Source organism: Ambystoma mexicanum, chromosome 4q, assembly GCF_040938575.1.
Source record: "Ambystoma mexicanum isolate Mex_15411 chromosome 4q, UKY_AmexF1_1, whole genome shotgun sequence".
Taxonomy (NCBI): domain Eukaryota; kingdom Metazoa; phylum Chordata; class Amphibia; order Caudata; family Ambystomatidae; genus Ambystoma; species Ambystoma mexicanum.
In genome coordinates, this window is record NC_090928.1 from 476,918,696 (window position 1) to 476,941,910 (window position 23,215).

Here is a 23,215-nt window from a genome sequence, read left to right on the forward strand (position 1 = left end):
GGTTGCATGCCCAAATAAGGAATACCCGGGTCTCTCGACCTGGGGGAAGGCAAAGGGACAAAATGGCCAAAGGACAGAACAAAAGACTTTGTGGCATGGCTATTTTCGGCACTCGCCACAGTCTTGGACGAAACGTGGTAAACGCGATATGGTCCATCAAAAAGAAGTCAAAATACTTTAAAAGTAAACTGCTGCCACCCGTTCATCTTAGGCACACTTGTACAATCACCAAAAAATCCTTAGAGCGTGGCTAGAGCCATAAAACAAAAGGATACCCATGTGCAGTACTGTACGGTACTTGGCACATAGATAAAAAGTTACCAATAAATGGCAACATAGTCAAAGACTAAGGGAAACATAGACTCCCAGTACTCACAGCCTGAAGGACGTGTCAGTTTCCCTATAACAAATGAGCAAAAGCCCAGGAGCGCAGCTGAAGGCTGTGCTGCACTGGAAAAAGTCTGGTTAGGTAAGCCAAACAAAACCAAAAAGTTTGGGGGTGTCCATAAATGGAGGGAACATTGCACCTAAGGGAAATCTTTCCTAACAGCGTGCTGTATCCGTTCCTTCCTCTTGCTTTTGACGCAACATGACCATCCATGTGGAAAGAATCTAAACTGCTGCACACATTGCTGTTAGTACTCTTGTTCAGAGAGGAATTGCCGTAGCATTTCGGTGCTGGACTGCCCATGTGGGCCGGACAAAGTCTGATATGCAAATGCATATTTCCCGTCTGTGAAAGGTACAGTGAGCAAAAAGCAGATGGCTGCGAACTCTCAATGTGGTTAACAACCACTGAACAGGTTATCATGCCTTGTTCTTCCGAGAGAGGGGCACCTTTTACCTTTGTTGAACACGTTAATATAATGGCATTGTGCCACTATGTGTACGTGTCTGTTGGTGTAAATATAAGTGTGTTCACGAGTGTCAGTGTCTGTCGGTGTGTTTGTGTCAGTGTGTGCATCAGTGGTCGAAGTGTATGAAAAGAAGTGCAACTATGGTCCCTGCTGGCCTACCCCCGCTCCCCACAAACCCCATCACCACGCCCCCTTCCACGTGCAATACAAATCCCCAAACAAATACGCCTGCTGTTTAAGGGAACGTTCAATGCAGTCCATTGAAGGGCTAGTTTCAACTTCTTCCAACACTTATTTTAAAACGAAACCATTCTAGAACAGATTATTTTCAAAATTAGTAGTATAGGAACAGTAACAGTAGTCAATGAAAAAAAGTAGAGGAACACCGCGCCCAACTACTAATGCCCACTTCGACCACTGGTGTTCACGAGTGCAACGCATGTGGCTGGGGGGGGTGCTCACATCACGCAACATTCAGTGTCAACAGCAGCATATATTGTGTTCACAATGTAAAACATACTCCTGGAATCAGATGCCATGCAGGGTTTTACCAGGCTGTTTGGGCTGCCTCTAGAATTGAGGAGGGTGGTCTAGCACAACACGTTCACAGTCAGCCCAATTCAATACCAGAACACAGACAGTAAGTGTAGAAGTGCAGGGAATATGTCTATTTGGGCTAAAAAATCAATCCGGCGGCAACAGGCTCCTATTATGGTGCCCAAATCCTTAGTCCGGGTTCATATCCAGAGGCTTCTCTTTGGGGAATCAGTAGAGGTGAAACACAATTTAAAAATAATTAATCTACACATGATGACCTAGACAGATGCTTTAACATTTGATGCATGAAGAACATGGCTGCCTAAAAGTACTGCATTTAGCAGTTTCCCATGTGTGTGTACAAAACGCAATTATACAGACAGTAACAGAATTCTGTCCGAATGCTAGCATATTTTGTGGTGGGTGCAATGCCATGGAAAGTGATACACAGTGGCAGTATTGTTGGCATTTATTGTGGGACAGCTACCAGCATCACATGATAGACAGTGCAAGGACATCCTGGCTCAGATGAAGTGAAACGTGTACGCCCAGGGGATGCCCTAGGTATGCTGCGATGTAAACATTTGCATTACAACACCATAATGGTTAAACATAGCAAAATAAAAGGCATATGTAACTGCCCTAATGTCCTCTGCTGGCGCAGGCAGGTTGGAATGCAAAGCGGTCAATTACTGTTCCATTAATGCTTCATGCTGGCTGTTGGTGGAATCTGATGTACTTTCCCCAGACATTCTTTAGATGAGCTGTTGTGATTAAAGGTGGCATTGTGTTACAAGTTGGGAGCTCTGTAGCTTCAGCTTAACGGAAAGAAGAACATTTTTAGTTTGACACTATTAGTTACCAGAAGCTACTTTCGATTTCCCAGGCCAACTGGCACCATACAACCATACCTATGTGACATTAACTCTTGGTGTTTGAGAATACATATAAAAAGGACCAGTTGGGTGCATCTAGAATATATTTAAAGGTTCATGTATAATAGATAAAAGGCTATAGTTGCCTTTCACGAGGCAGTTAGATGTGCAGTAGGCTATATAGTAACTCGTTCACAGGGGTAGCTCATGCTTACGGAAGGATGCTGAATATCTTAGAGCAGCTTTTAGCTCCTGCTGACTGCATCTTTATTTCGTTCTAGTGTTGCCCCATGATAGGGCGGGTAGGGTATTATGGGAGGTACATTGTGCTGGTGCCACGATAAGGTGTATTGATTTAAAGGCACTCCGAGCTGTTCTCTTGGCCTGGGATGGGTAAGCAACAAAGTAATGACAAATACTGTACTTTGTTGCCCTGGAATGCTACAGTTAGACAAGTGGCATAACATTTGAAACGGACAACCCTGCTAAAGAGTAGAACTTTCCGTCTCAGTCAATTGCCCTTATGCACTGTTATGTGATAAATGGTATCATTCACTGGTGGAATGCAATAACTAGCATCATACATCATGTGTCACCCTCCCCTGACCCCCTCCCACCCAGCACAAACAAAAGTTGCTCCTAGTTTGCTTATTTCAGTGATAAAACCAGTTTTCAATAACTCCTTTGCACATATTTGAGCAGCCCACCCACCTGCAAAATAATGAAACCCTGCCACCACTTGCAAAGGTCAAAAAGAGACACATAGTAGAAAATTATATGTGGTAATAAAGGATTTAGGCAAGATCATCGGAGAGTGCTCTTTACATGGACATTGGACAATATTTTAGAAACACATGCAGATTACCACTTTTATAACATGCACTGCCGATTTCTCTTCTACGGGTTTAGCAACATGAGGAGAGGCTGCAAAAACAAAATGGAGAAATACAAAAATATATAAATGCTTATCCATTATTTTCCTGAACATGTAGTGCATCATTGAACTACCATCACAAGAGTAAACATTGCCGGACTGAAATTTGGAAACATAAAACATCCCAAAACACACATATTGTTGCTTCACCCTCCCCAAACGAAAGTCACCAAATGTAACAATTTCCAAAAGGTCTACAAGAAAAACAAGCATTGGCAATGCCAACAGTTTGGGCTTTTGTGGAGGTATGGGAAAAGCACTGGCTAGGCACAGCCGTAGTGTTATTAACAGGCCATTGATGGTAGCAGGTGCAAAATGGTGTGAATACCTGGGCATCTAATAGCAGTGCCTGGCAAATGCCTAATACGTATATACAAACCAAAACAGTTGGCTCTGCCAATCCTTGTTTTTAACAGGACTTCATTGAAGGACACAGAGTGTTTATAAATGGATGGGCTGAAGGCAGGCCTGGTAAGTCATTTTTATTACACCAATGGTGGGTTTACAATTCCGACGTAGTCATTAACTCTCAGACGACTTCTTTGAAAAACACTGGCAGGCACTTCGAGTGTCAAGTTAGATGTTAAGGCTTGATTATAGCGAGCTCAAAGACTTCCCACGAGGAGGTGTTTTGGGCGGGAAGGGGCAGGGATGTGTGGGAATGGCCGTAGGGATTAGCATGGTAATGGGCAGTCAATGGGTGGGCACATAAACCAAACAACATCTACAGAATGTGTGTCCCTCCTCATTTACCATTCCTCACTATATGTACTCTAATGCAATAGTTTTGGCTTATAATTGCCCAAACTAAAAAGCAAGTGTCTTGTGCACTGGTCTGTATGATGCCAAAAACACAACATGCAAGTTCCTGAGGTGTCCTGCCATTTCTCACATACTTTCCCAAACCTTGTGAGGGTAACAACTTCATTCATAAATCAATCTTTCAAACGTCTTTCAAAATCCACTGTGGCTCTCCGTTCTACAATTCTCGTTTATGTGATGCCCTTTCCCGCTTTTAGCCATGATCAGGGCCATTGCAATGAAGAGTGGTTTGTACTTTCTACAAGTCAGTTCACCCCAGACATTAAGCAAGAACAATTTTGGGTCGAGGTTCTAAATGACAGTAAAGAGTCTTATTAATGTCCACATGAAAAGGTCTCCCCAAATCTTGAACCACAGGTCTGGACCATATCATAAGAATAAAGGTCCCAGAAACACTCTTAAATTTGGGACATACATTCCACCTCCTACCCATCTTTAACAATTTTCTCAGGGGAATAACAAATACTCTGTTGAATTTGACATTGAAAAAGTCCGGTCCATGTGCTCCCGGAACGCACATCATGCCTCCTGCCAATTTCCCTCTTCCAGTAACCCAAGGCCCTTCTCCAACGTAATAGTCAATGCATCCAGTGGGTCGGTTGTATTATTCAATATGAAGTTGTATATTGTGCATACAGTTTGTATCTCCCTCTTTCCAAAGGAGATGCCTCAGGTAATCAGGTAAGTCATAGTCTCCTTTCATTGTAATTGTAGGGCATGTCATTTGTAAGTATTGAAAAAAGCAGTTGCAGCCCATGTCTACCTTGATGCTCTGTGAATTAAAGCCTTTGCCCATTAAAGAGAATGTATTCCACCTTTATCATGCCATGAACCTTTTGCATCAGGGGTCCTCCGATCTCACCATATAAAAATCGTGATCAGAAGGAGCACACCGCAAGAAGTAACACTGTTTATTGCAGCTGGGCGAGCACAAATCAAACAGAACAGTGGAAGAGAACTGATTGATGAGGGCTGACATCTGGGCATAGAGTGAACATTCGTTTTATGCTTCGAATACAATGGTCAAGGCATTAGAAATATTTACAACTTGAATGTTCATATTTTACAACGTTCCCATGAAACTCATTGGCGAAGCTACATCAGATCCTTCGTGCTAAGCGTATTTTAGTGGAAGCCATTGGAGAAAACAGGTCAACAGTTTCCCAAAACATCACCCCCTATGTAGCTCCACATTGCTTCTCACACCTCTCAAGGGAAATTTGCAATAAGTAAAATAAAATGTGTGCGGACCGCTGGGACTTATTATTCTGTCATTGCTCAGCACCATTGCGGAAGAAACACCTTGCTTCTGGTGTGAAGAGAGACATTCACACGGCACCTGCCAGATAATGGCCTTTGTGCTGGATACACTGAAGGCTGGCCACCTCCCAGGGACATTGAAATGTACCATCTGATTGGTCCTCTGGCACGCCGCTATGTGCAGCTTCCCCATTCTTATATCCACCTGCCGAAAGGCATTTGTGGCTATGTGAACGGTTCTCTGGCTCAGGTCCACCTCCCCTCTGCCCCGGAGTGACCACGGGATTGGCTTGCTGCCCCATCATTCCATCTCCGATTGGGGTCCCAGCTGCTCCGGTCTACTTGTGACACACAGCCTAAGCTTGGTCTCCCCCCCCAATCCATGGTGTGTTAATCATGTGCTCGTTTCCCGGGTGAGGCCCAACCTGGGGGCATCCCTGCTAAGAGTGTTTACCTGGGATTGTTCCCTATCTCATAGTTAGTTACATAAGCTCTTTTGGTAGATGATGCTCACATTGCAATCCTACCTCTGCATTTCCCAGCGTGCCCGTGCCTTTGCCCCCTAGGAGGTGCCTCTTCCCCACTCCTGTAGGTGGAAGGTGCGTCCCCCTATCTGGTGCTGAATTAAACACCTTTAATACATTCCCCTTCGATCAATCTTTCGATCGACATCTTCTTCCTGCTAATTTCCTTGCCCTTTTCCGTGCGCATCCACACCCATGTGACCCTGTTCATGTCCCCTTCTTCTTCGCACCCTTCTAGGTATTTACCAAATACTAGTATTTGTGCCCCATCAGGTGAGCACTCAGCCCGGAATGCTTTGTAATTTTCTAAGTGTGGAGGGGGCGCAGCAAAAATTAACTCCACATCAATCTCCCTCTCGTTCACTCTTGGAGGCTTACCCTTTACCAAGCTCAATATTATTTGTGGACATTATGTAACATGCTTTTCTCCGGTGGCAGTTGCACCGGCCGATGACCCACCAACCGATACAGATGGCGACAAGCACAGGGACAGTTATTTTGAACATTGCTGCCAGCCAATCCGGGATCCAATGAGTCGAGCCAGGTGTTTGATGTGATGTCCTGCGTTGCCTTTATCATTCTTTCATGTATTGTTCATATCTCCTCGACAGCTTCTGTAAGTGTCCTGTTTGCTGCTTCGTTAGCTGGTATTGCTCTGCAATATTTGCTCCCGATTTTATTGCACACGCCGCCTTTCATAGCAGTCATATGGTCCAATAGGTAACGGTTCTGTGAGGCCATCAGAAGCAAAGCTCAGAGCTCTTCTCGCACTACGTTCAGTCCTTTTTTGGTTGCAATAGCCAATTGGAGCAGCTGGTAACGCGTTATTTGAATCCATTTTGCGTTAACTGCTTTTTGCACACCATGTTGTTGGAGCAAGCTGAAAAACACAGACGCCTTGCTAAAGACTCTCAAATGGGGCGGGATCGCATCCAAGCTCTGGGTGGATTCTGCCAACATGTAATTGCTTGCTCTCTTCCTTCTTGTTAACTTTGGTCGTTCTCCTCAGGTCTCTGTTGGCCCTTTTGCTTTATTCTTCCATTTCTGGGTGGATAGCCCATTGAAAGGGATCGAACCTGCACGGGGCACCAGCAATGCAGGGCTGTGGAGGCTCACAAGTGCACATAATCCTCCCCAATTTGATAGTAGCTGGGCGTACAATCTTGTCCCACAGGCCGACCCTACGTCCATCACTGCCGCTGTCCCTTTCTGCAACGCCGCAATGCTCATCATCCTCTCACAGCCAGTGATCGTCCCCAGCGCCATTTGCTCTTAAACACAAAGAATACTGTGTGAGCAGTTTTATGTAGACTGGGCGATGTTTTTCATCTATCCATGTTAAGTCATGTACATTGACATCCCATATTCTCCGGCACCTAGCATCTATTCTCTTCACCACCCTCTCTTCGGACCCCACCAACCCTTCTGCATAACATTGTACCATCCCCCTTTCCCATTTTCCATAGTGATATACAGACCCTTGTATTCACATTAAGGGTTTGGTGTGGCACCATGGTATATCGTGTCCTGTTGAAATCTTAAACAATATTCTCTTGTGGGCAGTGAACACCTGTTTTCCCTTCTGCGTCACTTCAGTGTTCTACTCTAATATCGTGTGCTTGGTAGTTTTCCCCTGGGCCATGCTTCTAGTTGTATATAGTTATCTGTGTAGACCTCCTTCCCCTCATCTATCCATTTTACTTCTATGGTGTGCCCCTGGAATAGTCCCCTTGTTTTGTACAGAGACATATGCATCAGACATCTCCCTTCCTCTACTGTCAACTCTTGTGACAGGAATTGTTTTGGTGTCCCTGCGAGGTGTGGAATGAGTGAGCACACATAGCATGTGCCATTGGTGCTTCCTCGCCCCACCCTCTTCATCTCCCTATACCATACATTATCAGATGTAAGGTCCCCTCCCTCCACAATAGCACTGTAAAATTCCTCTTTACTAGATATACTTCTTTTGGTGCGCGTTTCCCTTCCACCATCAGCAGGTATACTCAGAATACCTCTCTGCATTAGGAACCCGAAGAGGAGAAGACTGAAGACAGAAAAGCCAAACAATCCAACCCCTTTTATATTTGAATCACATTTTGTTCTCCTCCCATTCCCTCTAGTATCCTCTTGCCCGTCTTCTCTTTCATTTATGGGCCTTCTATAGAGTCTTATTGCAGTACTCAATGTCAATGACAATGACAATTGGATAATACTTCCCACCAGATGGCGCTTCTCTCTTGGCTTTCCGTTGTGCTGCTGTTGTCTTTGCAGGCGTCTGACATATGGGTTCCTGCACCCCTTTCTTTTATCTTCAGCGCTGCTGGGGTTGCGTAGACAACTTCAAATGGACCACAACACCTGTTTCCTTCCACTTTCTTACCACGTTGCGGATGAGAACTCGGTACGGTCTCCAGGACAGAGAGGCTGCGCTTGCGGAAAGTCCTCCTCCTGGTGTGCACTTGTGTGCTGTTCATCATTGGTCGGCCGACAGGTAGGTTGCTGAACATGGCGGGAGATGTAGTGGAGCACATTTGTCATTTTGTTTAGATAGTCTTTCATTTCGGCAACGAGGATCTATGAGCTAGGGTTAGCATCCGAAATTGAACGTGCAGGAGGGACAGGCGCATGCAATCTCCTACCCGTTACAATTTTGTGCAGTCAAATGATGATCTGCACTGGGTGAGTTGCGAAGGGCAAAAAGAGCATGGGGGAGGCAAGAAAGCAAGTTTTGGCACAGAGAAGAGGTTAGCTTTGCAAAGCGTTCTATAAGTAAGCCATTCAAAAATCCTGATCACCTGCGGCGGGTAAGCTGTGTAAACCTTCTGTTTCATCCCCAAGAGGTGTGCACTCCCCATTTTGGGAACACATCTCTCACCAAGAACTTTGCTGCTGATTTTGTGTCATTTTTTGCACTGGGTCCCGCTCAAGCCAACGTGAGAATGGACAGACAACAGTGATCATGCATCTATAAGAGGCACACCTATCTTGCATGTCAACTTAGTCAATATGCAAGTGCCAGAAGGACCCTATCAGCCGAGGTATTGTTCCCGTGATGGTTTTCAAAGAATGACCTAACAAAAATTGTTGACAGGTTTCGCAGTTTCCCATGAACTCCACCACTCTCTCATGCAAATTTGGCACATAGCATCCTTAATTTATTTCTGCAGCTATATTTCTTTAGATATATGGGCAGGGGAGTGCAGCTGTTCTAGTGCTACATTTAGCAGTTGTTTGGACATTTCAGGCTTCCCTGTGCTAGTCTGCCTCCAAATTAAGTTAGTGGGTGAGAGTGAACACCCACGCTGGACCCATAAGTCTTTTTACTCTTTTGGTGCCTCTCCTTGCAGCTCTATAATTTGGACACTTGGTATAGTGTTGAAACTCTCCTCCCTCTCTTCCTCCACACCCACCTTCCTTTCTGCTGCCATAAGTTGGGTTCTTCCCTTTGCCCCTGGGTACCGTCTTTCACTTCTTTCACAGTAGGCTCCTTCGCATCGCTGCACTGTCGGGCATTTTGTTTCCTAATGATATTCTGTCTTGTTTACCTGTGTGGGCGGCACATTTTATTATTGCCACTTCTACTAGTACTTTTAGGGCCTCAAATAACTGTTTAAGCAGCACTGCATCTTGCACAGGGGACCAGTCACTTCTTCTGAACCCTCTCCTTTCCCACCGTGCTAACCCCAAATCTACTGTTAATGTAACATAGGCAGAGTCGGAAAATATGTTGGCTGCATGGCCTTCCATCATGTTTAATGCACTGATCAATGCCACCAATTCTGCTGCCTGTGCAGAGTAGTGCGAGGGCAGTCGCAGTTGGGATGATATTACATTTTCCTGATTTATGTTGCACATTACCGCCGCTCCAGTATGTCTCCTTCCTGTCTCCGGGTCTATACTCGACAACCCGTCAATATAAACCAGGTCTGACACTGCTATTTCTTCTTCCTTTACCTGCATGTTCCCTTCCATTCTGTCCATGTGTCTCAAGAGGATAGTGCAGCGGCAACATGCTCGCCTTGGAAGGAAGACGACACGGAGCAACACAGGTTCAATCCCCGGGTCAGTGCTTAGAAACCTCTGGGCAATCGTTCTGTCCATAGACCACTGCAGTCCCTGCCACTACTGCTAGAGTTTGCGTTACAGTTGGAGCTGCTATCTCGCCATCCGCTATTCCTCCTTGTGCCTACGTCCCACCCTGCTGCGTGGGCAACTGTGCCTGTTGTGGCTGTGCTGGAAGAAGCTGCATCTGCTGCCACTGCGGCTGTACTGTGCTGAACCCATGTTGTTGTGCCACTTCTATTGCTTGTGCCTGTGTTTGCTGCTCGAGTGGCAGATGCGCACCAGGTGCCCCATGTTCAGGCATATATAACATTGTACGAAGACCCTGTAACCTGACCCTGTATATCCCCCTCTTCCTCGTGGTGGGTACCCTCTTCGCATAGGAAAAAATCCCCTGTGCGTGTAATTCCCTTGTGGTGGGGTTCCCCCATTGTGGAGTGTATTGCGGCTGCATAAAGCTCTCTTGGTGTGGAATGTTCCCCAAGGGAAACCCTCCCTGTAGTACGGGCGCCACTGCTGCGGCGTCTGGCACAAGCATTGCCCCTTCCATTGTGTACTTTGCCAGTTTCCTTTTCACCAGTTTGTTTTCTGCTTTGGTAGCATTTTCTGCCACCTGTCTTTTGCTTTCCTGTTTTTCTGTATTTCAGGCCAGCCCTTAGCTTCAATGCCCACAATTTTATGTAATGATGCCTGTACCTCTGTCAGCAGTCCTTTTATCAATATATGATAAAACAAGGGTATGCATCATCCCAGGACATTTGTGTCTTTTGCGTCCATAGGTCCTTCACCAGTTCTATATAATCTGCTGGGCCATCATCGCTTTTCATTTTATGAGCCATTACAGTCTCTACGTCATAACTGCCATAACTGCCAGGATACAGAAACTCCCAAACGTGTGTTCAACAGTTATTAAATGGAACTCCATCATGAGCATTTGTGCTTAATTTCAACCCAATGTATCCTGCGTGGTTCCATATTTTGTCTGCCTGCTCTCCTATCTTGTCCCCTATCGCTAATGTCCCCCCTACTGTCTTTTTCTCAAGTGCCTGTATCAATGTACTGGACTCTGCCACGAGGGAGGGCAGGCTGCTTATTATATTGTCCCTGCCCATCGTTCGTCATGATATATGATACACATCCCTTCTCCCTTTCTGTAATAACGGCATTACTCGTGTCTTTGGACCTATCCCTCCTCCCCCTTTGGTGGTTTGTGTTAATCCCATTTTCACCTTCCCTATCCTGCTGCGGAGGGAGGTAGAACTGTCCCTTTCACTTCCACTTCCATCACTTTCCTGTCGCTTTTGCTCTTTTCTACCGCTCCTCCTTGTTTTGTCGGGCGTCCACTCATCACTGTCCACATCACTCAATTCTTCCCCTAGCAGTCCTTTGTCTGAGGCTGCATCGTTCTCATCCCCTGCTTCCGCTTCTTTCTTCTTCCCGTCTTCCTCCTCTTCATCTAATTTGAATTGTATTCTCCCCGATAGCCATCCTCCCATGCCTCCCTTACTTTTCCTCCATACCTCCTGTTCTATCATCCTCTCTGCCTCACTGAATAACACGTCCACCTCCTATGTATTCGTTTCTATGTCCGCTAGGTATTTCCCCTCTCCCCTTGTGTGTAGTTCCTCCCTTTGTGCGTCTCTGTCCTTTTCCGTGGTCTTTTTTACGCAATCCCCCTGACAAGGTTTCCCGCTGGGGGTTTGTATACACCGCTGCAGGCCGTAGTGACAGGTAGACACCATAGGGTGGGGGCATGGAGCTTGGTTCGCTCATTCCTGTAGGCTCCTCTTCCTCTGCTTTTTCCCCTGTGGTTTCTTCGTATCATTTCCAGAGCCCCAATATGTTCTGTCTACTTTTCAACTTGGATACCTTGCATTTTGTTAACAAATGCAAAAACGTATTCTCTATTATTTTTCCGTCAAAATTTCCCTCTCCGGGCCATACATGGAAACACTGACCTGCAAGTCTCCTGAGCCCAGTGAAAATTGTACTTTAATATTGGATCGCAATACTGGGGCAACCTACGCCACATATGATCCAGGGGGCTCCCCAATTATTCCCATATCCCCTGTTGTTTTTTATCCCAACTTCCCTGTGTATTTTTGCCACCGTTCCTCATCTCTCACCCCCACCCCTCCTTTTCACTCGTCACACTCGCACTTGCTCCCTTTCTCAGCTTGCTCACCGTTCACTCTGGCCCTATCCACATGCCCACCGAGGCACTTCACTCATCACACTGGCCCTCTCCGCAGGCACGACCACTCACTCAGTGTTAGTAAACAATGGCCTTCTCTGCAGGCTCACCGTTTCTTATGTTAGAGCAAGTAAGCACTGTGCCTCCTCTGCACCGCATGCACAGGCCCGACGCTACAATGCCAAGCGTACTATTTTACATGAGGTACCTCCTGGTGTCAACTCTTCCACCACAAGTAAACACACAAAGACAACACTAACTACCACACACATGTCCCTCTTTATACACCCGAAACACAAAAATCTCAATAACGCAACTCTTACCCCAATGACGCAAATATACAATCGCTGGTACTATGTGCACCTCCCGTCTGAGGGGCTCGCCACTTACTACGCACCTCTCCCGCTCTACTGCATGAGTGCCCACACTCGCGTCCACTCCCTATTGGTTGATATGCACTAATTTCTAATAATACCATGGCCGATCGTCCTCCCTCCTTGAGGATGCATCCTAGACACCATAAAAATCTATCCCTCCCCCGCCATGGGCATGCAACCCCTATGCAGCATGTTCTTGCACGGTTATACTCACATCCTAAAGACCCTAGAATTTCCTCGACACCGAGCCTCCAACACAAGTTCACCACTCCCATTGAGCGTGGGTGCCGCACGGGACCAGGCAGACCTTTGTGAACTTGGAGTCTGCAGGGCCTCCTCAGGGTTGTGTGTTGGTCAGGTCTGCGGTCGCCGAACCTGCGCCCCCGGTTAGGGTGGCTTGGATACAGTCAACTAACGGTGAGGACTGAGGATCTTACTGGGGCCTGCAAACAATTTATCAGGGGTCCTCCGATCAAACCATATAAAAATTGTGACCAAAAGGAGCACACACCGGGCTAGACGTAACACCGTTTATTACAGCTGGGCAAGCACAAATCAAACAGAACGGTGCAACAGAACCGATTGATGAAGGCCGATCTCTGGGCATGCAGCGAACATTATATTTATACTTCGAATTAAATGATCAAGGCAATAGAAGCATTTATAGCTCGAATGTCCATACTCCATCGTCCCCATGAAACTCATTGGCTAAACTACATCATATCGTTAGTGCTAAGCGTATGTTAGTGGAACGTGATGGGAGAAAACAGGTCAACAGTATCCCAAAACAATGCCCGCCCCCCCCCCCCTATGTGGCACCACATTGTTTCTCTCACCTCCCAGTGCAATTTGCAATTAGTAAAATAACATTTGTGCTGGGAATGTATTAGTCTGTCATTGGTCAGCAACATTGCGGAAGAAACGAGACACCCTGCTTCTTGTGAGAAGGGAGGCATTCACACAACACCTGCTGGATAACGGCCTTTGCAGACCTTGTGCTGGATACACTGAAGACTGGCCACCTCCCAGAGACATAGAAATTTACCATTGATGGTCCTCTCAGGCACGCTATGTGCAGCTTGCACATTCCTATATCCACCTGCCGAAAAGGCATTCGTAGCTATGTGAACATTTCTCCGGCTAAGGTCCACCTCCCCTCTACGCCACCCCCCCCGCCAACGTGCCCACGGGATTGACTTGCTGCGCCCACATTGTATCACACTGTGCTGTCTCAGCTGTTCCATTCTGTTTGTGATGCATAGCCTGAGCTTTGTCTCCCCCCTTCCTAATCCGTGGTGTGTTGATCATGTGCTCACTGCTGGATTACTGGGTCAGGCGCCACCTGGGGGCATCCTTGCTAAGTGTGTTTGCCTGGGATTTTTCCCTATCTCGTAGTTAGCTACTTAAGCTCTTTGGGCCAATGATGCACACAGTGCAATCCTACCTCTGCATTTCCCTGTGTGGCCTTCATTTACAGCGTTATTAATTTGTTTGCATGTCTGTGTCTTTCGCCCCTAGGAGGTGCCCCATCCCCGCTTAGATACTCCAGTAGATGGTAGGTACGTCCCCCTATCTGATGCTGAATTAGCACGTTTAATACACTTTCATCCCTGAAAGTCTAGGCTTTTCTGTATTTCTGGAAGGTCTTCATTTACCCACAAAGGGGCACATCTTTATCAAAAGTGTTTACCGGGTCTTTATCACCATTTTACCTGTCAATAGCAATGGGGACAAGGCAACACTACTATAAAGTCTTTGTGTCAGTGTATATGAAAGCATGTGGTCATGGTCAAGAACAGGGAGGTTACAACTACAATTGCAAACTGTTTACAACCGGTCCAGTTTCACCCTGTCTATTCATGCGAGTGAACCATGAGCCGCAGAGAAAAACAAATAGACCTCCTTGATAGGGTACAGCAATTGCCAAGGATCTACTAAACACAAAGACCAAGCCTAGTTTTCCAACCTAGAAGAGAAGCAGTGTATCTATGTGGGCCTCTCCCCTATCCTGTGTGAAATACTGATTATCATTAAAATCCCTAGCCACCAAGGTCAGTCCTGCTGCTGCTGTGATCAATGCATTAAATCTTGTGAAACTGCAGGGTGAGTGTAAATATTGTGACTGGTCAGAAAAAGCACACAAACTATCAAGGGACATGTTTCAGGATTTGTTAATTCAAATCAGAGTCTCAAGGCATATCTTTCCCTATCACTATGGGTGATTCTCAACTAACTTATTAACTAAGGTGCTCGCCAGTCTGCTGTGCAAGTCCAAATAATAAACTCTGCTATCCAAACTACCCTAACTGACCCTAGCACTATATCAACTAACTTAGGTTTGAAAAATGACTCCCTTCTACTTAGAATACTTCTAGTATCAGTCTATAGATTTGTATATATGATCCCTAAATATCCTCTTGTTATTTCTTGATCAGCCTTTGTAATCTTCAATTGAACTTAATTTCCTCTTGGGTTATTGCAGTATCCTTTTGGATATTTTCGGGGCTCACAGCGTTTACCCCTCTTGTTTGCTTATAGTTCAATTCCACTTTCTCTCCAACCCTGACCATGTGATAATTCTTGCCTTTTTCCCCAGCGTATTATTATCATTGACTTTTCACTCTCCTTGTTCAGCTTTTCAACTGTTTGTTCTTTCGTGTTACCACATTTTAAAGTTAGTGTATTGTTTTCCCCTTTGTCCAGGGTATTTCGAATACTTGTGTATTCTCTTTTTATATTCAGATTTGCCATAATTTTCTCTTTCGTGTTATCGCTTTCTTTCAATCTTAACTCTGTTTCAGGTTTAATACTGAGACGAGTTGGCTGAACAACCTCCTCCTCCTCCTTATTCTTCTCCTTCTCCTCTTCCTCTTCCTCCTCCTCCTCCTCCTCCTCACATGCCTCCTTTATCAGAATGGGAATTTAAGGTAACCCATGGCAGAGATGTCTCGATCAACACACCCATCCCTTGAGAGCCTTGTGAAAACCCAGCATTGTACATCTTGAAGTATACATTCTTGCTGAAAAAGTTAGTTTGAATCTGTAGACTTTGTCACTTCTTCCCTGGGGGAGCCACCATCTTTGAGGCTAGGGATGCGAGCCTGCTAAGCAAAACCCTCCCTACAGGTTTGGGAAAGCGGGACACCACTGGGAGAACTCCCCCTCCAGGGGACAAGAACTCCCATTGCCATGGAGAACTCCCTATACCTAGAGTATTATCTGCCTACAGAGGAGTTAGAGAGACTGATGGTGCATCAATATGTTGAACTCAAAACAACCCTGACATTGCCTCAATGTGCTTGGCTCAAGGTAATGCTGAACTCTCCATAGGCTGGACAGCTGACGGGCAACAATACGCCCCTTTGAAGTCACAGAGCGACAATAAAAGGGCGAACAACCCTTGAATGGAAAGAGAACCCACAAGCAGTGGCGAGCCTCCAACGGGGGAAGAGCCGCACTGAAGAGCAGAGCCAGCTCTCGCACAGCGCGAACAGGACAGTGAAGGGAGATGCCTCTGCCCCAACAGACATGCAAGCCCGGAGAAGCAAAGGCCACACAAAACAGAGCTTACTGAGGATTTGGTTGGCCTGGTTCCCACAAACTGACGCAAAAACCAGGAGCCGAGTGAGGAGCGAGCCATTTGCTGTCAACACAAGAGAAAAAAAGCTAGAGAACACAGAGACGAGTGGAGCACGAGAACCGCTCGTACCCAATGCAGGGGAGTGGCAGGCCATGGAGAACGCCACTGCTGCCCAAGAGACACATTCGCCCTGGAGAAAGCCCTGAAACACTGAAGGAACAAGAGCTGCCCAGGTCGGAGGGAGGTGGAGAGAGTAAAGAGCAAGTGGGGAAGAAGAAGAAGAAGAAGAAAAATTCCCCTAACCCCATTCCAGGGTCACAGAGATCCGGAGGGAGAGAAAGAACGAGAGAAAGAGAAGGGTTACAGAAGCTAGAGAAACCTGAGTAGTATGAACCTCCAGAAGGGTCACAGGAACCCACAAGAGTGAAGAGAGCCACAAGGAGAGAGGGGTTACCAATACCCCAGAGTGTTACATGAGACATTGGGACAGAGTAACCATGGGAGCCAAAGGGGCATAATAAACAAAGCAAAGAGCAGATATGAGGCGAGCACGGAGACACCCAACACCAGAACCAAGTGGGGAGAGACCCACCCCCCCACCTACAGAAAGTTGGACAGTTTGTTTTTGTAGGAACTTAAGACTTTCTATTGTTGAACTTGGGGAAACTTAAAGAGCTTTGATAGACTGCCAAGAACTCTTAAATAAAGTTGATTACGGATAACCAGTGAATCCAGAGCCAGGAAGAACTCCGGGAACACCCGAGCTAGATTGTGGTGGACAACCCAGCATATAAAACACTCTAGCTAATTTTATTTTACATTTTTCTAAGTGGTAGGGCCAGTCTACGAGCACCTTAATTTAGTTTTGATAGGAAGGGAATTCCCTTTAAGCAGTAGGGTTAGTGAGCTGTTTTCTTTTAAGTTAAATAAATAAAGTTACTTGGAAACCATGCCCTCTGCTTAGAGTCCTTCTTCTGGCTTGCCGCAGATTATACTAGATGTGTTTACTGGGGCAATACCAGATCAGGTTCAGGAGAACATATACATTGAAAAACTGCTGCTGTATATTTTATCACCCAGACGACTACCATTCCAAGACCAGCATGTACACATAGATCTGGGATTTTTTAGATCTTTGCTGCATTTTCCTCTTTGTTAGCAAGTCCATAGCAATATCCTTCTCAAACCTCCAACACATCCTCTTGCCAAACTTGCATAGTTAAAAAACATAGTGGTGTCAAGAAGAAGAATGAAGAATTCAATTTGACTTCTCCTTTTCCCCTTATCTCCCTACACACCACACTTCCCTTGAACTAGAAGCACTTGTGACCCTAATTTAACACAACTCTCCTAAATACTACCCCTACCCAAAATACATTTTTGCACAGTTGGTTTCAAACTCCTTTCACAATGATGAAGATTTAAAACACTATAAGCACCCAGACTGCCCAATATCTCATACTAAATATATCCCTACTCAAATTATTGTTGACTTCAACTCACAGTCCGAAAGGTGAGATAGTCACATTCAATACTGATAATCTCTTCCTCGATTTCTAAGCCAGGACACTGTCATTTTCTTATCCCGATTGATGAGCCACTGTGACCCTTGGAGGAGAACCTGCTGGCAGTGGCATTTTTCACACCAAGTGAGCTCTTTTTAGCAAGAAAAAGGGATGAAAGGCCCTCTCTCCCCAATTGTCACAGAAGCCAGGTTTTGAAAAGCAGCTGAAGCAGCTACATCAAGCTTCCTTCAATGCTCTGGAATAGGCCACCAATCCTCACATCATTGAGGCAGGAGAGACCCTCTGCACCTTCTGCTCCCTCAACACTTTCAGAATCAAGTATGAGGTCTGCCACTCAAGTTTTCAGTGCGTTAACAACATTTGTTAGTGCAGAGGTCCAATCCACAAACCCTGTGGACTTGCCGGCTATTTTCCAAAGATCTGCTCTCATGAATAATAGGTCAACCACCAACTCTTCAATTTAGACTTCAAATGAAAGGCTTGAGCTCACAATTCCCTACATCACTTATGTTACCTTTCCAGCAGTTCTGTTCTTGACTTAACTAAATTATCAATATGCATTCAATTACCTGGATTTCATCCCCGATTTTGAGCATGTCCCATGTAAAGTGTTTCTAATCCATTCTCCCCCGGATCACCACCTCAAATGCTTCCTGTGTTGCTCCTGCTTCCACCTAAACTCCCATATCATGAAAAGAATCAAAAGCTGGTTGCCATATCACCCCTCGTTCAGTATTTCAAGCAAAGACTTAACTCTGAGACGCCAGTTGGAATAAACACCAGTTCATGTCCTGGATCCAGTGCAAAGAGATGAATGACACGAGAGAGTACGAGTTCAGTATTCAGCTGGCTTATACAATCAGAATATCTCCTGTCCCACCAACCACATGTCTGCGCTTGAATGTACATTGTGCACCTGCCATTAGTAGTATAGGATTAGACCCTCATTTGCTCATGCTGCATTTGCCAAATAAAACACCAACTGGAAGTCCTCCATTATCTTACAGAGGGACTCGAGGACTTCCATCTTTATTGCATTGGGTGGGACGATCGGTCTATTTCCACATCCAAGGCACAATTGAAATCCCTACCCTACAGGAATAAGCCATTGCGATAGGTCATACATCTACAATGCAGAAAATAACTCATTAGTATCAACATGTGCATACATTGTCTACAATACAGCAGGACTTCCCCTCAATACTACCAACAAACCCACACCACCATCAGCCTCCCCTGATCATCAGTAAATTTGATGTCGACTTGAAGCAGGGGATCATTCACCTAGTGAAGTAGGATTGAGTTGTTGCCCCCTTCCTGTCATAATTAAAACTGCCGATATTCCAGGTAACTGTTAATTTTGGTCATTACGCACAACATAATTCACTTTGCATCTGATGTAGCATGCTCTCCTTTTATGACCCCTTCTCTGTGGGATACAGCCCAACTCCTGAACCATGATCATCCTCCAGGCCCTCATACCTTACCTCTACCCTGTTACTTATACCCTCTGGCACCTGGTCTGCATCCATACAGCTATGTTGTCCCCTTAAAACCCATGACTTCAAACTCCTCAATTAGTTAGGAACTGTGAACTCCCTATCCCCTCTGGCATCTGTCCCCTTCAAACTAAATGCCACTCACCATTAAAAAGATCCCCTATCATTGACCCTATGCCTTACAACTTATTTCAATCCCGGACCTCTCAAAATATCTGTCTAATGCTATCTGCCCAGCTGCTGCACTCCGGTCTACCAGCTGTCTGGGAACTGGAATACTTCCCCGGAGAAGATTTAAATAACCAACTTCCACATTGTCCTGATGCAAGTTCTTAATACTAAGATGGTCCATTTCAGGCCGTCCACCTTCCAGAAGGACCAGTACTAGCCTTTATCCAGCACTTTCAGTATCATAATAATTAGCCCCACACATTTATTGTCAACTGGCTATCTAACCGCCCAGGCACTTCCTGGTCTGGGTCCTCGTCTGTTACAACCATCTGCTGGCTTGCTAGATTCCCATCACCACCAAATGCTTCTTTGTTACAGCAATCCTTTTTATGACGTTGGGACCTAACTGCCCTTCCGGATCTCCTACCCCATCTCTACGCCCAATCCCAGGCCTCCTGCGAGGTATTGAAGAACCAAGCCTTATCAGCAGTGTTTCAGGTTTCAGCAGGAAGAGTATACAATATGTAATCTACATGCTGGACAACTTCAGTTTTGCTTCCTCAAATGAGCACCTTTGTTTATGCACTGCTCCTGTGTAGGTGTGGAAAATCTTCTCAGAGCCACTCGTCCTCTTTTCATGGGGGCATGTTGGATAACGTTGCAGTCTCTATAGGACTCTGGGAGATGCATCCGGTTTGGGAGAGGGGGCGGTTCTTAGCAGGCATCCTATGCACCCTTTAAATAACAAAAGCAGAGATAGATTCTCAACCCTTTGTTGCTTTCTGATCGACTTCTGCAGAAATATTTCTGCATGGAGGCCCTCAGTATCTTCCAGAAGTCCTGACCGTTCTGATGATATTACATCTCGATCTGCCCTCAACATCCTCTGCTCTTGCTTCCAGCTGACTGGTAAGTGCCTGTAGGGTCATCACCTGGGATTTTAACCCTCAACTGAATCCTGTGTTGAGGATAGCCTTTATTCCGTGTCTGTGATCCCCAACAATATTTTATTGGAATTCTGGTGCAACAGTGACACCTCCAGGTCAACTGATCCAATATTCACCTCAAAAGGAATCCCTAGATTCCTTAATCGCTGCTAGTGTATCGGCTGTCATTTTTCCAGGCCTGCCCCTTCCTACCTTGGGGTAGGCTGTCACTGAGTAGGTAACACCCTGTTAGGAACTCTGCAGATGGGGGTACTTTTCTATTTTATGTTGCTGTGCTGGCTCATCCTGTTGCCTGGTGTTGACAATTGCAACTCGCCTCCTCCAGAACTTACAAGGGTCCCCCTCAGGCGGATGAGTCCCTGCTGGGCCACGTGCCTGTCCAGACCCCCCCTTCTGTCTATTTACTAATCTGGTGCTGTCAAGTGTAGAAAAGGGTTACCTCACCCCCCAGATGCTTTCATGCACCCTATGAATTTTGCCTAGTTCTACTGAAGTGTCCTATTGTTTCAGGTGTTTGACAATTGCGCAAGGTCGCTCACTGTCCCATAGAGATATCATGCTCTTCTCACAACCTCGGCACTACCCCTGGTTGTAGGAAGGGGGAGGGAGACCTATTCCCCCTCCCACACACACTTTCCTCCTGAGTGGGGGGCGGGTACTTAGGAAAGATTTTCTTATTGCTGCTTTCCTCCCATAGAGCTCTATGGCACACCCTTTGTATTTGCTTTTTTTTAATACAGTCCTGCCTTTTGGAGAGAGGTAAAGCCTCATGCTTTACTTCCCTTCCCTTTCTTTCGCATTTGTATGGGGAAACTGATCAGTCCATAAGGTTATCAGGGCTGACAGACTCTCTTTTTATGAATTTCCTGTAGTGTTAAACTGTATACATCACCCCAGCGTGAAGATAGGATACTTTGCATCCTTATAAACTTTGTGTTTTGTCACTTTTTGGTAACATTTGAAATATGTCCTCGATGGGCTAATGGCAGCAGACATTTTTCTACCATTTATTGTACTTTTACTCATGCACATTTGCAAATATCGCAAATAGCTACTAAGAGCAGTTAGCACTCTAAAATGGCCGTACCACAAGATTTTCACCTGTCATTCGGCCATATTGTTCATGGGCTTCCTGCCCTCTCAGGTCTGGAGCAAGAAACCGAGAGGGCAAGCCACCCAAAATGTATTGAATTAGTTAGCAGATTCTGAAATTGCTGAACGTACTTTAAATTAGAGTGCAACAGTGTTTGCAAAACTAGCATAATTTGGCATTTTACAATAAACATCTTAATGGGCACTTGAGGAATGCAACACTCAAAACTGGTGGCTTTTTTTCATTGTTCCAGTGGATTGTTTTGGTAGTAATGTCCTGTCCGAAGGCTATGCTTTGTCCCATCCTAGAATTTTACTGTCTCTTACACCCCAGGCCCTACCCTTCTCCATGTTGTACAAAGCTTCCTCACCAAAAGGTCCTGGTGAATAATCCAAGACTGCACTCTGAAGCCAGGCGGGTTTCTGCTCATCTGTGCTGGGTATTCACAGACCGTCACAGATTGCAGCCACTCTCAGTGCCTCGCATCAAGACCCTGTACCAAAACTTCTCAAAATGACACGAGGCTGGGCTGCCTTAATGCAGAGATCCATCTGAGCCTTTGTTTCCCTTCAGCCCAGCAGTTATCCGGGACCACCAACAGTACTAAGCTGATATCACACTGCTGTGGCTCCCTTCTATTGCATTTCGGTCCGGAGGACTGTGGCAGATCTCCACTTCAATCGCTCCAGAATTAATCCTAGGGTCTGGTCCCGACATACAGTGTTCCGTCGATGCCTGTGTACTCCCTCAGTCTCTGGTGTAAGGAAGGCAAGGTATCAAACAGTGAAGACGTACACAAGTGATCACAGTTCAAGGGTGTTTATTGAACTTCAAATAGGTTGGTTGAACGCCTATATAAATGTAAATCTACGGATGGGAGAAAGCCATGATCATCACATAATAAATAACGCAGTCGTAGTGGAGTCTCTATCAAAATAAAAGGGCCTATACTAATGATCCTGTTGCCAATCCTTACTTCTAAATACAAATGGTGTGGCATAACAATGTATGTAACAAAAAGAAGTGTTCAAGAAAGAATATGTCAGGATGGTTGAGAAGTTGGCTTCCCTTCTCCACATTTGCAGCATGGGGCAAGGCGGCACATGCAAGCTTCGCACACACTCTGGCTTCTTGGCCACGAGGTAACAGTTCAAAATATAGGCATCAGGGCCTTCTAGCAAAGTCTCTCTCCCAATGACAGTCTCTTATTGCAGAGCGCCTGATGTAACAAACAAAACACAGGAGTACCTTTCCATTGTCAGGGTTTTCACATTCACAAGTTCCCAACTGGTCTCCCTCATTCGGGTTGGACCATGGATCCCCCTCGTTCAGGCTCAGATCCCTTTGATATCAGAATTGTAGACTTTCGAATGTGCAATGGGTTTTGCATAAACCATCGCAGGACCACTTCGATTCACTTCACAGAATTGTTCTCATCAATCTCCTACTTTTGTTTCTCTTGACGGGATACCTTACAGAGACTTTCGATTGAGCACATTCACAGTTCGGACCACTCTGTCGACAGTATCGTATCTTTCCATCTCAAATTCAAACATTCATCAGCAGATAAGCTTTACTTGCGTCTTTCATCACACGCGTTTACCAATGTTCGTTCCAGCATTCGCTATACAATGTTGCCGCTTGCAACCTTGACTTCACCACAGACCGGTCTTGCATTGGTCTCCCCAACTCACTGGCTGTGCTGATCTCTCTGTCGCTTCTTTGTTCATGGAGCCAATGACGATACCATGGCATCTGCTGCTTCTCCCTGCCTTGGTCAGTTACGCAGACGGGCCCTCTGTATCGCCGACACACAAGGCAGGATTCTTCAGTCTGGTTTCCAAGCCTTACGCTTTCTGCCTTGAAGGATTCTTGAAAGTAAGAGTGTCTTGCCAAAAAAGGTCAATGGTGCTTCCCTTCGTACAAACCCTCCTTGGTTTCCCATCGTTCTCCTCTC

General features: G+C 45.7%; 1 protein-coding gene and 1 long non-coding RNA gene across 6 annotated transcripts in view; one reads left to right on the plus strand and one right to left on the minus strand.

The window, feature by feature from the left end:
* The window catches only part of VRK2 (VRK serine/threonine kinase 2), a 711,103-nt gene that overhangs the window by 592,661 nt on the left and 95,227 nt on the right, over positions 1-23,215 (minus strand). For all 5 annotated transcript variants that reach the window (XR_011268142.1, XM_069608045.1, XM_069608044.1 and 2 more), the window contains one exon: positions 3,135-3,193. Coding sequence is in view for 4 of the 5 variants with exons in the window: in XM_069608045.1 (XP_069464146.1) it covers positions 3,135-3,193 (59 nt within the window). In the remaining variant the exon portion in view is untranslated. The remainder of the gene's footprint in view (positions 1-3,134; positions 3,194-23,215) is intronic.
* LOC138467794 (uncharacterized) overlaps positions 1-23,215 on the plus strand; it is a 328,988-nt gene that overhangs the window by 216,916 nt on the left and 88,857 nt on the right. The gene's annotated exons all lie outside the window — the stretch shown is intronic.